The sequence below is a fragment of the Neoarius graeffei genome, chromosome 6 (genome assembly GCF_027579695.1).
Source record: "Neoarius graeffei isolate fNeoGra1 chromosome 6, fNeoGra1.pri, whole genome shotgun sequence".
Lineage (NCBI taxonomy): Eukaryota > Metazoa > Chordata > Actinopteri > Siluriformes > Ariidae > Neoarius > Neoarius graeffei.
This window is the reverse complement of record NC_083574.1, coordinates 51,605,014-51,619,212: the sequence shown is the minus strand read 5'-3', so window position 1 is coordinate 51,619,212 and position 14,199 is coordinate 51,605,014. Positions and strand designations below refer to the sequence as shown.

The following is a 14,199-nucleotide window of genomic DNA, read 5'->3' as shown; positions in this document are numbered from 1 at the left end:
GGAAGCACGCAGCACTACTAGGTTTTGGTACATCATGTGAACCTTTGTGTGACTGATAAGTTTGGGAATGAGTTTGTTTTCGGCTGGTGTGTGTTGCGGGCCGGTGTCACTTCGGCTCCATGTTGAAAACTAGCCAGTGAGCTAACAATGAAGGCCTAATCCGACATCCGTGGGATTTAAACCTCTCTGCACTGGTCCACGTAAAGAGGACGAATGAACTCAGGTATGCCTGCCTTCCAGCTAAGTAATACATGTTTTGTGGTTGTATATTTTCCACGCCATTCCTTCTTAAGCAGCTGTTCTCTGTGGTGTTTTTGTGAAGCTGCACTGCAACCAAAGTGTCGTCTGTCTGTAGCTAATGTTGGTTTGGAGGCTCTGTGATAACGAACGGCTGAGCTCTAATGCCGCTTTTCCACTACCAACGCGGCTGAGTTGGGCTGAGCCGTGCCGTGCTGAGTTGGGCTGAGTCGTGCCGTGCTGAGTTGGGCTGAGTCGAGCTGAGTGGGGCTGTTGGAGTTGCATTTCGACTACAACCGTGCTGAACCGTGCTGGCTAGAAGTGGGTGGACACATTGGGTGGAGTTAGCGAAAGTGGGTGGACGTCACGTGATGTCGTTAGGCGGCGCAAACAGTGACATCAGTGACCTTTTAAGTGGTAGTCTCACGACCTGGATAGTAAACAATAAACATGGAGGACATGGAGTCGTTAGTGTTGCTGGTCTTGGTGCTGTGGCTTGTTGTCACCGACAACTCCAACAGATACTGGCAAGAGCGTATAGATGAGGCGAGGCGCATAAGGCTTCATTCTTCTTCTTCCGGGTTTACGGTGTTTACAGATCCCAGCGTGCTCGCGGGGCGTGTGTGGGCATGTGAGGACACTCCTCCTCACCAATCAGTGCACAGGGGAGTGTCTGCTCACGCCCCTAGCCCCACTCAGCTCGGTTTGGCTCGCTTCAGCCCTACTCCAAAACCGTGCGAGTTTTGGGTGCTAAGCAGGGCTGAAGCGAGCTGAGTCGCGCTGCTCTGAGGTAGTCGAAACGCGAGCCGTGTCGGGCTGAAGTGAGCTGAAGCGAGCTGAAAAAGGGTAGTGGAGAAGGGCCATAACTGACTCTCTGTGCCTTAGGGAAAAATACACTCCGTTGTTTTATAAATGATGGCTTCTCCGGTGTGTATAGCCTATGAATTAGGGACGAGTCAGTGTAACACTGATGGCTGTACGAGTTGTGGATAGTGCAGTTCTGTAGAAACGGGTGGAGTCGTTTAGCAGCTCCTATCACTGACAGTGTCAACACAGATGTGTAATATATTATATTCTAGTCAGTTTTGTCTTTGCTGAAATTCTCGAAGTCGGCGTGACGTCAGAGATCCATCAGACTTGATTTCACTTCTATTTATGGCTCTCAGCCACTGCAAACGTCTTTTCCCACCTAATGGCAACATATGAACCTTTAATGCTGGGTTCTTGTTTGCATTGGCTGTGCAGCCAACAACACAACAGCTTTTAGGCATTTTATTGCTAACACAATAAAGCCAGGCTTTCCCCTAGTTAAATATGGCGGCTCCAAGGTCATGTGACCTGACGTCAAAAGTACCCGGATGTCCGACTTCGAGAATGCTCCGCGAGAGTTTTCCTCGTTTATTCTGGTTGGAGTTTACATCCCCCCCTCAGGCGTGTGTTAATGAGGCGTTACAACACCTGGCTGACCAGATAAACAATGTGGAGAAAAAACACCCGGACTCTTTGCTCATTGTTTTGGGGGACTTTAACAGAGCAAACCTCAGCCACGAACTGCCAAAATATAAACAGCACATTAAGTGTCCCACCAGGGACTCTAATGCCGCTTTTCCACTACCAACGCGGCTGAGTTGGGCTGAGCCGTGCCGGGCTGTGTTGGGCTGAGTCGAGCTGAGTGGGGCTGTTGGCATTGCATTTCGACTACAACCGCGCTGAACCGTGCTGGCTGGAAGTGGGTGGACACATTGGGTGGAGTTAGCGAAAGTGGGTGGACGTCACGTGATGTTGTTAGGCGGCGCAAACAGTGACATCAGTGAGCTTTTAAGCGGTAGTCTCACGACCCGGATAGTAAACAAAACATGGAGGACATGGAGTCGTTAGTGTTGCTGGTCTTGGTGCTGTGGCTTGTTGTCACCGACAACGCCAACAGATACTGGCAAGAGCGTATAGATGAGGCGAGGCGCATAAGGCTTCATAATTCTCGTAATTATTCTTCTTCCGGGTTTACGGTGTTTACAGATCCCAGCGTGCTCACGGGGCGTGTGTGGGCATGTGAGGACACTCCTCCTCACCAATCAGTGCACAGGGGAGTGTCTGCTCACGCCCCTAGCCTCACTCAGCTCGGTTTGGCTCGCTTCAGCCCTACTCCAAAACCGTGCAAGTTTTGGGTGCTAAGCAGGGCTGAAGCGAGCTGAGTCGTGCTGTTCTTATGGCCCTTTTCCACTACCCTTTTTCAGCTCACTTCAGCTCGCTTCAGCTCACTTCAGCCCGACACGGCTCGCGTTTCGACTACCAAAAACCAGCACGACTCAGCTCGCTTCAGCCCTGCTTAGCCCCTAAAACTCGCACCGTTTTGGAGTGGGGCTGAAGCGAGCCAAACCGTGCCGAGTGAGGTTGGGGGCGTGAGCAGACACTCCCCTGTGCACTGATTGGTCAGGAGGAGTGTCCTCACATGCCCACACACGCCCCGCGAGCGCGCTGGGATCTGTAAACACCGCAAACCCGGAAGGAGAAGAATTACGAATTACGAGAATTTCTGAAGCCTTATGCGCCTCGCCTCATCTATACGCTCTTGCCAGTATCTGTCCGCGTTGTCGGTGACAACAAGCCACAGCACCAAGACCAGCAACACTAACGACTCCATGTCCTCCATGTTTATTGTTTACTATTCGGGTCGTGAGACTACCGCTTAAAAGCTCACTGATGTCACTGTTTGCGCTGCTTAACGACATCACCTGACGTCCACCCACTTTTGCTAACTCCACCCATTGTGTCCACCCACTTCCAGCCAGCACGGTTCAGCGCGGTTGTAGTCGAAATGCAACTCCAACAGCCCCGCTCAGCCTGACTCAGCACGGCACGGCTCAGCCGCGTTTGTAGTGGAAAAGCGGCATTAGATAGTCGAAACGCGAGCCGTGTCGGGCTGAAGTGAGCTGAAGCGAGCTGAAGTGAGCTGAAAAAGGGTAGTGGAAAAGGGCCATAACACTCTGGACCACTGTTACACTGTTTTAAAGGACTCATACCACTCTGTCCCCCGTGCAGCCTTGGGACTATCTGATCACTGTATGGTTCATCTTATCCCGTCCTACAGGCAGAAGCTGAAATCTACTAAGCCTGTAGTTAAGACGGTGAGGAAATGGTCTGATGAGGCCAAAGTGGAACTACAAGCCTGCTTTGACTGCACTGACTGGAGTGTTTTTGAGGCTGCAGCTTCAGACCTTCATGAACTGACTGATACTGTGACATCTGACATCAGTTTTTGTGAGGATGTGTGTGCCCACCAAGACCTTCCGCACATACAACAAACAACCCTGGTTCACCGCAAAACTCAGACAGCTTCACCAGGCCAAGGAGGAGGCCTACAGAAGTGGGGACAGAGTCCTGTACAAACAGGCCAGAAACACACTGACAAGAGGTGAAAACAGCTAAGAGGAGCTACGCTGAAAGGATCAAAAACAGCCTTTCAGCCAACGATCCAGCATCAGTGTGGACAGGCCTGAAGAATATCACTAACTACAGGAGACCATCCCCCTACACTGCAATGAACCATCAACTGGCTGACGAGTTGAATGTGTTCTACTCCAGATTCGACAAATTCACACCTCTCCCCCCCCAGACATTAAAGACCCATTCACACCCCCTGCTATTCTGCCTTCGCTCACCTCTGACCCCACACCAGCACTCAAGATCTGTGAAGAGGATGTTTGTCAGCTTTTTCGCAGACAGAAGATCAGGAAGGCACCTGGCCCAGATGGTGTGTCACCCTCCTGTCTGAAGGTCTGTGCTGATTAGCTGGCTCCCATCTTCACCCAGATCTTCAATAGATCCCTGGAGCTGTGTGAAGTCCCCTCATGCTTCAAACGCTCCACAATAATCCCGGTTCCCAAGAAAACCACCATCACAAGACTGAATGACTACAGGCCTGTAGCTCTCACATCTGTAGTCATGAAGTCCTTCGAGATACTGGTGTTGTCACACCTGAAGGACATCACAGACCCCCTGCTGGACCCCCTGCAGTTTGCCTACCGGGCAAACAGGTCAGCGGATGATGCAATCAATATGGGACTGCACTACATCCTGCAACATCTTGACTCTGCAGGGACGTACGCCAGGATTCTGTTTGTGGACTTCAGTTCGGCATTCAACACCATTGTTCCAGACATCCTCCACACCAAGCTCACCCAGCTCAGTGGATTACAAACTTCCTGACTGACAGGAAGCAGCAGGTGAGGATGGGGAGCATTATATCCAGCACTCGGACTATCAGCACTGGCGCCCCCAAGGGTGTGTGTTCTCCCCACTGCTCTTCTCCCTTTATACCAACGACTGCACCTCAAGAGACCAGTCTGTTAAACTCCTGAAACTTGCAGACGATACAATGGTCATCGGCCTCATCCGGGACGGTGACGAGTCTGCATACAGACGGGAGGTTGAATGGCTGGTCTGGTGGTGCGGTCAGAACAATCTGGAGCTGAACACGCTCAAAACTGTGGAGATGACAGACTTTAGGAGGAGCCCCCCCCACTCTGCTGCCCATCACCAACAACACTGTGACTGCCTTTGAAAGCTTCAGGTTTCTGGGTTCCACAGTCTCTCAGGACTTGAAGTGGGAGACAAACACAGTCACTATCATCAAAAAGGCTCAGCAGAGGTTATACTTTCTGCGCCAGCTCAGGAAGCTCAACCTGCCTAAGGAGCTGCGGACACAATTCTACTCTGCCATCATTCAGTCTGTTCTTTGCTCTTCCATCACTGTTTGGTTTGGATCGGTCACCAAACAGAACAACAGACTGCAACGGACAATAAGGTCTACAGAGAAAATTACTGGTGTCAACCTGCCCTCCATCCAAGACTTATACTTGTCCAGAGTCAGGAAACGGGCAGGTAACATCTCTGCGGGCCCATCACACCCTGGTCACAATCTGTTTAATCTTCTCCCCTCAGGGAGGCGCTATAGATCACTGTATGCAAAAACAACCAGACAAGAACAGTTTCTTCCCTCAGGCTGTCTCTGTGATGAACAGCTAAAATCTAGATTCATATATCAGTAATATCACTTGCAAAATATCTGCACACTTATACTGTCATTCTGTGCTCACTGTTACTTATATTATATTTATACTTATTTAAATTTACTATTCATCTTTGCACTATGCACCATATTGCACCAAAAGGGAAATCCTTTCTGTGATGAACAGCTAAAATCCAGATTCATATATCAGTAATATCACTTGTAAAATATCTGAACACTCATACCGTCATTCTGTGCACACTGTATACTTTATATTTATTTAACTATTCCATACTTGACTTACCTGGATTACTTTGCACTATGCACCTATTTTTGTTGTTGTTTGCTTGTTTGTTTTGTGTATACGCTTTATCTGTTTTGTACTATGAGAGCTAAGTGAACCGGAGTCAAATTCCTCGTGTGTCCCCACATACCTGGCAATAAAAAAAAAAAAAAGTGTTTCTGTTTCATATACCATGAGTAGAGAAAAACAAAATGGCAGCTTTGTTTTCAAGTATTTAAAAGAAACAGAAATAGCTAAAAGAATATATATATGCTTGTCTCAGAAACTGGGTACTGTGGGGGTGCCCCACTAAATATACTCACAGTCAAACTGTACGGTTTTGAATGGTGATGGTTTTAATTTGAAATAAAATGATGAAATAAATAATATAGATAAAACTAAATCTTTGATGTGAATATTCAGAATTTGGCAAAAATTCTGCAAATTTGTGGAAAAATGGCGGCTTGATCTGGGACATGATAAACAGTTGACATCACATTCCCTTAAAAAGGTTGTAGTCCACTGAAAAGTCTACAGCTATCACTAATTGTATTTTAAGTTGTAACTTTATGCACCTAAGGATTGGTGCGCTCACAGAATAATCATAACCGTAATAAAGCATCATGCAAAATATTTGATCACCGTTTTAACTCCATTTTCCGCATCCCCAAAACCAATACGACCGAGTATTTTGATCTAAACAGAAAGCCTCAGGGTCAAGGTCACTACCTCACCAAAAGTAGGAACTTAAAATCACTACACCATATAAAAATTTAGTTATAAAAGCTGCGATTTTGTTTTTTAAAATGAAAGCTGAAAGTTAGGTATAGAATATGTTTCTTACAGAATATGTTACGATGGTATCTGGTCTTGTGTGAACTTCTGAGCTATAAAATGAGTTGTGGTCTATTTTTTTACCTTAGCGTGTTATTGTGTGCAGGGAAGGACACACATTAACAATTTGCATGTGTAGAATAGAATTTTCCACTCCAACAGTTAGAAGTTGATCGTGCTTCCATTTGCGGTCTCTGTTACGCGAGTGATCTGTTCAGACATTATCACTGAAAAGGTGAGTTTTGAGAGTTTTATTTTGTTTTAGTCTTGCAGTATAAGGCAACAGAATGGTTCTTTTTCATCTTACTTTCATATTTCGTAGTGTTTGTGTATTTTTGGCCAATATTTTGCAACCATGGTCAATTTAGATCGAACTTTTGATAGAATCTACCGCCAGTCATTTTTCCCCGCCCCCCGCTCCTTCCGGTGCGGTAGTGATGTCCCGTTGCTCGCGCGCCGCAGCAGAGACCCGCGCGACCTTCAGCCGGTACAGTCGCTGTTCTTTTACCACCGCCGTTATTCTCATTTTTCTGGTGTGTTCTTGATTTTTCCATTGTGTCCTATTTCGCCATATCAAATACCCAAAATGTATCATATTATTCATATTTAAGTGAATAATCAATTCAGTCATCATAACTTGGCATTTTTAACCCAAGCAATCAAAAAGAGGAAATTTATTCAATATTTTCACTCATTTGTGAAGGAGGGGCTTTAATTCTTCATGACATAGTTATTTTATATGTAAATCAATTTTACAAAAGCATTTGAATTGTAATAAAAAAAATTTCCACAGTGGAGGCCAGATAAAGCAAGATACTATCTTTATTCTTATTAAACATGACAAAAGAAACATTGCGTGTTAGGTAAATGCAAAAAAATAGTAAAATTAGAAAATTTATTTTTTGACCATAACGTCCCAAATGAGAGACCGGTTTCCGAGACGGACCCATATTATATATATATTTTATATATATACACACATACATATATCATATCATGTCATTATCTCTAGCCGCTTTATCCTGTTCTACAGGGTCGCAGGCAAGCTGGAGCCTATCCCAGCTGACTGCGGGCGAAAGGCGGGGTACACCCTGGACAAGTCGCCAGGTCATCACAGGGCTGACACATAGACACAGACAACCATTCACACCTACGGTCAATTTAGAGTCACCAGTTAGCCTAACCTGCATGTCTTTGGACTGTGAGGGAAACCAGAGCACCCGGAGGAAACCCACGCAAACACGGGGAGAACATGCAAACTCCGCACAGAAAGGCCCTCGCCGGCCACGGGGCTCAAACCCGGACCTTCTTGCTGTGAGGCGACAGCGCTAACCACTACACCACCGCGCCGCCCATATATATATATATATATATATATATATATATATATAAATACACCCCCAGTCGGTGGCGGTAATGCACCTTTAAGTTGGTTTGCCAACCGCCAAAAAACCCCTAAAGAACAATAATAAAACAGCGGACCGTGTTACTGAACCAACCGAGGATGAAATAAAAACTCTACTCAAAAACAAAACCCCCAAAAATACAAAAGCAACAAAATATGGAATAAAAGTACCTGATGGCAAGAACATATCTTTTTTATTTTTCAAGAATTATTATAGCATTTTTTACAAATTGCTACTATCATTTCACTGGTTTGGTTGCATTCTAAGCAGAATTTAATTTGTCAGACGTTTTATGTAAAGCTTTCATTTATCGAATTTGCAAAAAATAAAAATGCTCCGTTTCTCAAAATCCAGTGAATGTGGATAGAATAAAAATTATTCCACTCAAGCTCGTCGTTCATGGCTTATAGCCAACTCAGCGTAACGTGCCTTGTCGGCTATCAGCTCATGTACGACTCGATTTCATGGAATAACCGTTAAATATTGGGCTGTTCACATTACTGCCTCACCTTCCATGAAACACCTTCTCCACATAGGCTTTCATGAATTCTCGCCGTTCAGCTACATCGGCGTCCTCAGCACTGTGATTGGATGAGGAAGATGAGCGGCGGGAGTTGGAAGTGTGGGAGGGTGAATCAGTGGCCTCATTCTCACTGTCTGCAGACTCTGTGGCATCGCTGTCTTCAGCATCTTCCTCTCTTCCATATGCAGCTGGTCTTGGGGCCATGGGCTTTGGAAGCTCACACACAGACTCTGGGACAAGAGGCTCGGCTGATAACAAGTCGGGAGGATCAACGGAAGAGGGTGCTGTCGCTTCTGTGCTGGAAGGTATGCCAAAGTCTATGAGGTTTTCCACCGCAGGGCCCTCCATAGTGATACAAGAGGGCAGTCCAGTCTGACTAAACTGCTTGATGAGACGAACACACTGCTTCTTCCTGGTTCTCCACCCAGCAGCTGAACCTGAGAAATCAAGAGTGGCAGGCTCATTACATAATTGTGCAAAGGGTTACAATTAAAATAATATATAAATGCTCTAAGGCTTGTTCCCCTTCCCCCCCACTGTTTTCAGAGTGACTAACACATTACACAACGCTGAGCATGTTTACAAACTAAGCCTTTTAATAGGAAGTCTCAATATGAAATCGCCTTGATTTCAAAAGGCCATTGTGAAAGCCATGAGTTATGTCTGTGGTACATAAAGATCAGACAGTAGGGTTTCTGACATCGTGTTGGTGATGTTGAGCAAACTAACACTACGTTCAGACTGCAACCTGAAACGACCCATATCCGATTTGTTGTGAAATCCGATTTTTTTGTTAGGCCGTTCACATTACCAATTATATGAGACTTGTATGAGATCTCCAATATGAACGGAAAACGACCCAAAAGTGTCCCGCATGCGCAAATTGACACGTAATAAGCACATCTACGTAATACGTAAACCAAAAAAAAGCGCGCACTCTTCAAGTTTGCAAGTAAAGATGAGGCGAGACCTGTCGATGTGGTTTTTGTGGCGGCGGCGGAACTCACACAATCTGATTAATGTGGGCAGCAGACTAATGACACCGAAGGTGTCAAATTACTGGAAATTTCCAGAACAATCTTATAATCTTGTAATACAGGATGATTTAACATCCAGGTCCCTACCAAATCCACCATTAGCTTGATCAATTCTATAAAAGTCTATTTAAATTCTGAAAACTGTACAAATGTTGTTGTTTTCCACCAAAGAGGTGGGATTAGCCAACGCAGAATAGTGACGTTTGTCTCTTGTTGATGACGTGTAGGTCGCATGAATGCGACCTGTCCGGTCAGACTGCAGTCGCATGTGAAAATAACGGATATGCATGGAATTAGGACCACATATCCAAGCGGCCTGGGTCGCATGTGAAAAAAATCGGATCTGTGTCGTTCAGATTGTCAATAACAAATCGGATACAGGTCGCATATGGGCAAAAAAAAATCGGATATGGGTCGTTTCAGGGTGCAGTTCTCCATAGTCTCATTCTCCAGATTAAATGATGCTTTCAATCTCTCGTAAAGTGCACTAGCGCTGTTCCACAGCCACAACACACTGCTAAACACATTGTGGTAGGGTAACATGTATTGATAAGAGGATATGAATAGCATGTAGACAGGTTCATTTGTCCATGAGAGCCATCCATTTCCTGTAGAACCACTGCACACACCTAATCTGAAACGTGTGTGGCAACCTGGGAAAACCCTTCACACAGGGAAATTGTGACATCTCTTTTCCTACTCTCTATAAACAGAGAATACTGTGCAAAAGTCTTATGCATATGCAAATAAATTCTATAAAGTAAAAACATCTTCAAAAATAATGAAAATTTGTTGTTTCTACATACATAACTTACTATAAAGAACAGTCACTATTAATAACTTGAACAAAGTCAATATTTGATGTGAAGATCCTTTGCTTTTTAAAAATGCTTCGGTAGTCTCAGGTACACTTTGCACAGTTTTATAAGGAAACTGGCTGCAAAGTTTTACTAAACGCCTTGGAGAATCTTCTACAGTTCTTTCGGAGACTTTGGCTGTCACATTTGCTTTGGTTTTTGCAGGTAAAACCTGACAAGTTTTTATCAGAAAAGTAGCGTATATAGTATTGTACTTCCTGACCGACATACAAATATTTTATGTAACTTTAATGTATTATATAATGTTTGGAAATTAAACTTTTTTTTGTATTGGGGACCATTCTCAATGTTCTCTGCTGTTACATCACTGCCTGGTTTGGGAACTGCAACGTCGCTGAACAAAAGTCCCTGGAGCAGATAGTGACGACAGCAGAGAGAATCACTGGGGTCTCGCTCCGACCTCTATAAGAAGCACATCAGCCGCCGTGCCAACAGCATAGTGCAGGACAAGTCCCACCCATCACATGCACTGTTCTCCCTTCTGCTGTCTGGCAGAAGGTCCCGAAGCATCCAAACAGTCACTGCAACAGCTTCTTCCCCAAGGCAGTCAGAGTCCTCAACTTACTGTTACCCCCAAATAACTGACAGGAGTCAAACAGTTCGAACTGAAACTACCGTTTTCTCATCTACTGTATTTGCACTGCACTGCCCATTTATACACACACATGCACAATGCTCACTTTACACCCATCTTGTATTGTTTGTAACATCTTGAACGCTTGTCTTTTTGCACTATAATGACCATTTGCACAAAAAAAAGCACAGTCACTTTACACCTGTCTATGTATTGTCATTTATGTTGTTGATTATACTTAGATATCTATGTTTAAATATCTACGTTACTTCGATAGCTATAGTGTTATTTATATATCGTCTTTTGTAATCTTTCCATTTCTCTATAAATGTACCATGAGGAGCCTGAGGGAAATGAGATTTCAATGCACCGTATACAGTGGTGCTTGAAAGTTAGTAAACCCTTTAGAATATTCTATATTTCCTTTAGAATTCGCTGGTATAATTCAGAATTCATTGTTCCATCAATGATGGCAAGCCGTCCTGGCCCAGATGCAGCAAAACAGGCCCAAACCATGATACTACCACCACCACGTTTCACAGATGGGATAAGGTTCTTATGCTGGAATGCAGTGTTTTTCTTTCTCCAAACATAACGCTTCTCATTTAAACCAAAAAGTTCTATTTTGGTCTCATCCATCCACAAAACATTTTTTCCAGTAGCCTTCTGGTTTGTCCACATGATCTTTAGCAAACTGCAGATGAGCAGCAATGTTCTTTTTGGAGAGCAGTGGCTTTCTCCTTGCAACCCTGCCATGCACACCATTGTTGTTCAGTGTTCTCCTGATGGTGGACTCATGAACATTAACATTAGCCAATGTGAGAGAGGCCTTCAGTTGCTTAGAAGTTATCCTGGGGTTCTTTGTGACCTCGCCGACTATTACACACCTTGCTCTTGGAGTGATCTTTGTTGGTCGACCACTCCTGGGGAGGGTAACAATGGTCTTGAATTTACTCCATTTGTACACAATCTGTCTGACTGTGGATTGGTGGAGTCCAAACTCTTTAGAGATAGTTTTGTAACCTTTTCCAGCCTGATGAGCATCAACAACACTTTTTCTGAGGTCCTCAGAAATCTCCTTTGTTTGTGCCATGATACACATGATACACATGTGTTATGAAGATCAGACTTTGATAGATCCCTGTTCTTTAAATAAAACAGGGTGCCCACTCACACCTGATTGTCATCCCATTGATTGAAAACACCTGACTCTAATTTCACCTTCAAATTAACTGCTAATCCTAGAGGTTCACATACTTTTGCCACTCACATATGTAATATTGGATCCTTTTCCTCAATAAATAAATGACCAAGTATAATATTTTTGTCTCATTTGTTTAACTGGGTTCTCTTTATCTACTTTTAGGACTTGTGTGAAAATCTGATGATGTTTTAGGTCATATTTATGCAGAAATATAGAAAATTCTAAAGGGTTCACAAACTTTCAAGTCCTACTGTAAGTGCTCGTATGTAAATTTTTGACCCTGTATGTATAATTTTGACCCTGTGCCGATTTCAGGAAACTCAAAGAAAATTAAAACTTGTGCACCAAATTCTAGTGTTTTTTTCCCCCTATTAAAGATGTATGCTGTACATTCTGCCACAGAAAAAGAACAGTTCAAAGCAATTACTGAAAGCCCAAATATTGCCATGACCTTCATATCCAAGATGACATTCATGTCACTGTATGTAAACTTCTGACCACAACTGTAACTCCTTACCCAACTTTATTTATCCATCCATCCCTATTTTGGTCACCTGCCAATTCCCACCCACTACCTAACCTTCCCCTATCATACAGCAGTTACCAACCAGAGAGAGTGAAGGCTAACACGTGCTTCTGCCAAGACACATGAAGACAGCCAACTGCATCTTTTTGAAGTGCTACCCAGTGCAGTACAACACACTAGGAGGAAAGTGCTATCTACCCGCTTCCACATACCCGAGTTCAGAGAAGCTCATAAGTGGCTAGTGATTAAGAGTGACTTTTTTTAAGAACAGCCCACTTCAGGAAACTCACCAGCTCAGAATTTAATCACAATTTGTTATTATAGAGTCTAGGGATAGGAATAGAAAATTTTACTAACCTTGACCAGATTAACCCCTTCCCGGCCGGATGGGCCACGCCCAAAATTTGGAGGTCCGACCACGGGTATGACATTCATGTTGGTTTAAAATTGAATATTTTCAAAGATCCCATGATTCTGATTGCTTTTTCTGAGACAGCATATGGGTGATCTATAAATTGCTTCCAAAAAATGTGTGGGGGTGCGAAGCGTATCCACACTAGCGCCACCTACATTTGGCACGGACGACTATCTGGCTACCTAGAATTAAGGCTCCAAATAAAATATATGCAACTATATCCCAAGGATTTTTTTGTTGTTTTCTACTGCTGCATATGTAAGTAAGCTAAATCAAATGAAAAAATAATGGGACTAGTGAGAATAATTTAGAAAATCTAATAAAAAAATAATGAAAATCCTTGCCGACACCCTACTTCGGGCCACACCCACAAAAATATTCTCACTATCCCATACAAACAACTAGTTCTAAAAGTTGAACCAAAAGGTAGGCTATCTATTTTAGATAGAAAGTTTGTGGGTAACATTGTTGGTAGGCTAATATTAACACATTTATAAGCTTGATTTTCCATCTTTGCCCATGGCATTTTGACCCCTAAACTGTACCTAGATGTGGATAAACTGATCTATGATACTAGAAGTTTTATTGGAATTGTATTTTCTGACTTCTTTTCTGCTATTTATAAAATATTTTAGATGTTATTGTACTTCACAAAAATACAAACACTTACTGAAAGTGTAATGATATTTAAATTTTCACCGACTAGGTAACATATCAACAGATCTTCATTTAAGGGTACGTGAATCTTTTCATCATGGCACACCTTCAGCCTGTTCAGTGTGCTGAGTGCAGGATGTTTAGTCATTCTTCCTCCGTCACTAGCGATAGCTCTTTTAGCTTTACTTGTGATAAGTGCAGATTAGTTAGCTCTCTGACGGAGAAGATTACAGTGCTAGAAGCGCGTGTCCAGGCTTTAGAGCAGGTTAGTGAGCGTGAGAACAGTGTAGTTTCTGTTAGGGAAAGTCTGGATGCCCTAGGTGGAGTTAGCAATCCCCCAACTCCAGCATTAGAGCCCTTACAGCAGGGCGAATGGGTGACGGCTCGGCGGCATAAGCGTAGAGCCAAAGCTACCGCTGAGGCTCGCTCACGGGAGCACCACTCCTCTCCGCGTCACGTGTCGAACAGGTTTGCTCTCCTTAGTGATGCACCCACTGAGAAACCTGAAAGAGCTCTGGTTATAGGGGACTCTATCATACGGCACGTGAAATTAGCTCAGCCTTTAGGGGCACCAGCAGCTTTAGTCAGGTGTATACCGGGAGCCAGGGCGACGGACA

General features: G+C 44.0%; 1 protein-coding gene across 2 annotated transcripts in view; it reads right to left on the bottom strand.

The window, feature by feature from the left end:
- kiaa0513 (KIAA0513 ortholog) overlaps positions 1-14,199 on the bottom strand; it is a 53,288-nt gene that overhangs the window by 15,059 nt on the left and 24,030 nt on the right. For both annotated transcript variants that reach the window (XM_060923802.1, XM_060923803.1), the window contains exon 2: positions 8,278-8,728. In XM_060923802.1, the coding sequence (XP_060779785.1) occupies positions 8,278-8,639 (362 nt within the window). In that variant the 5' untranslated portion in view covers positions 8,640-8,728. The remainder of the gene's footprint in view (positions 1-8,277; positions 8,729-14,199) is intronic.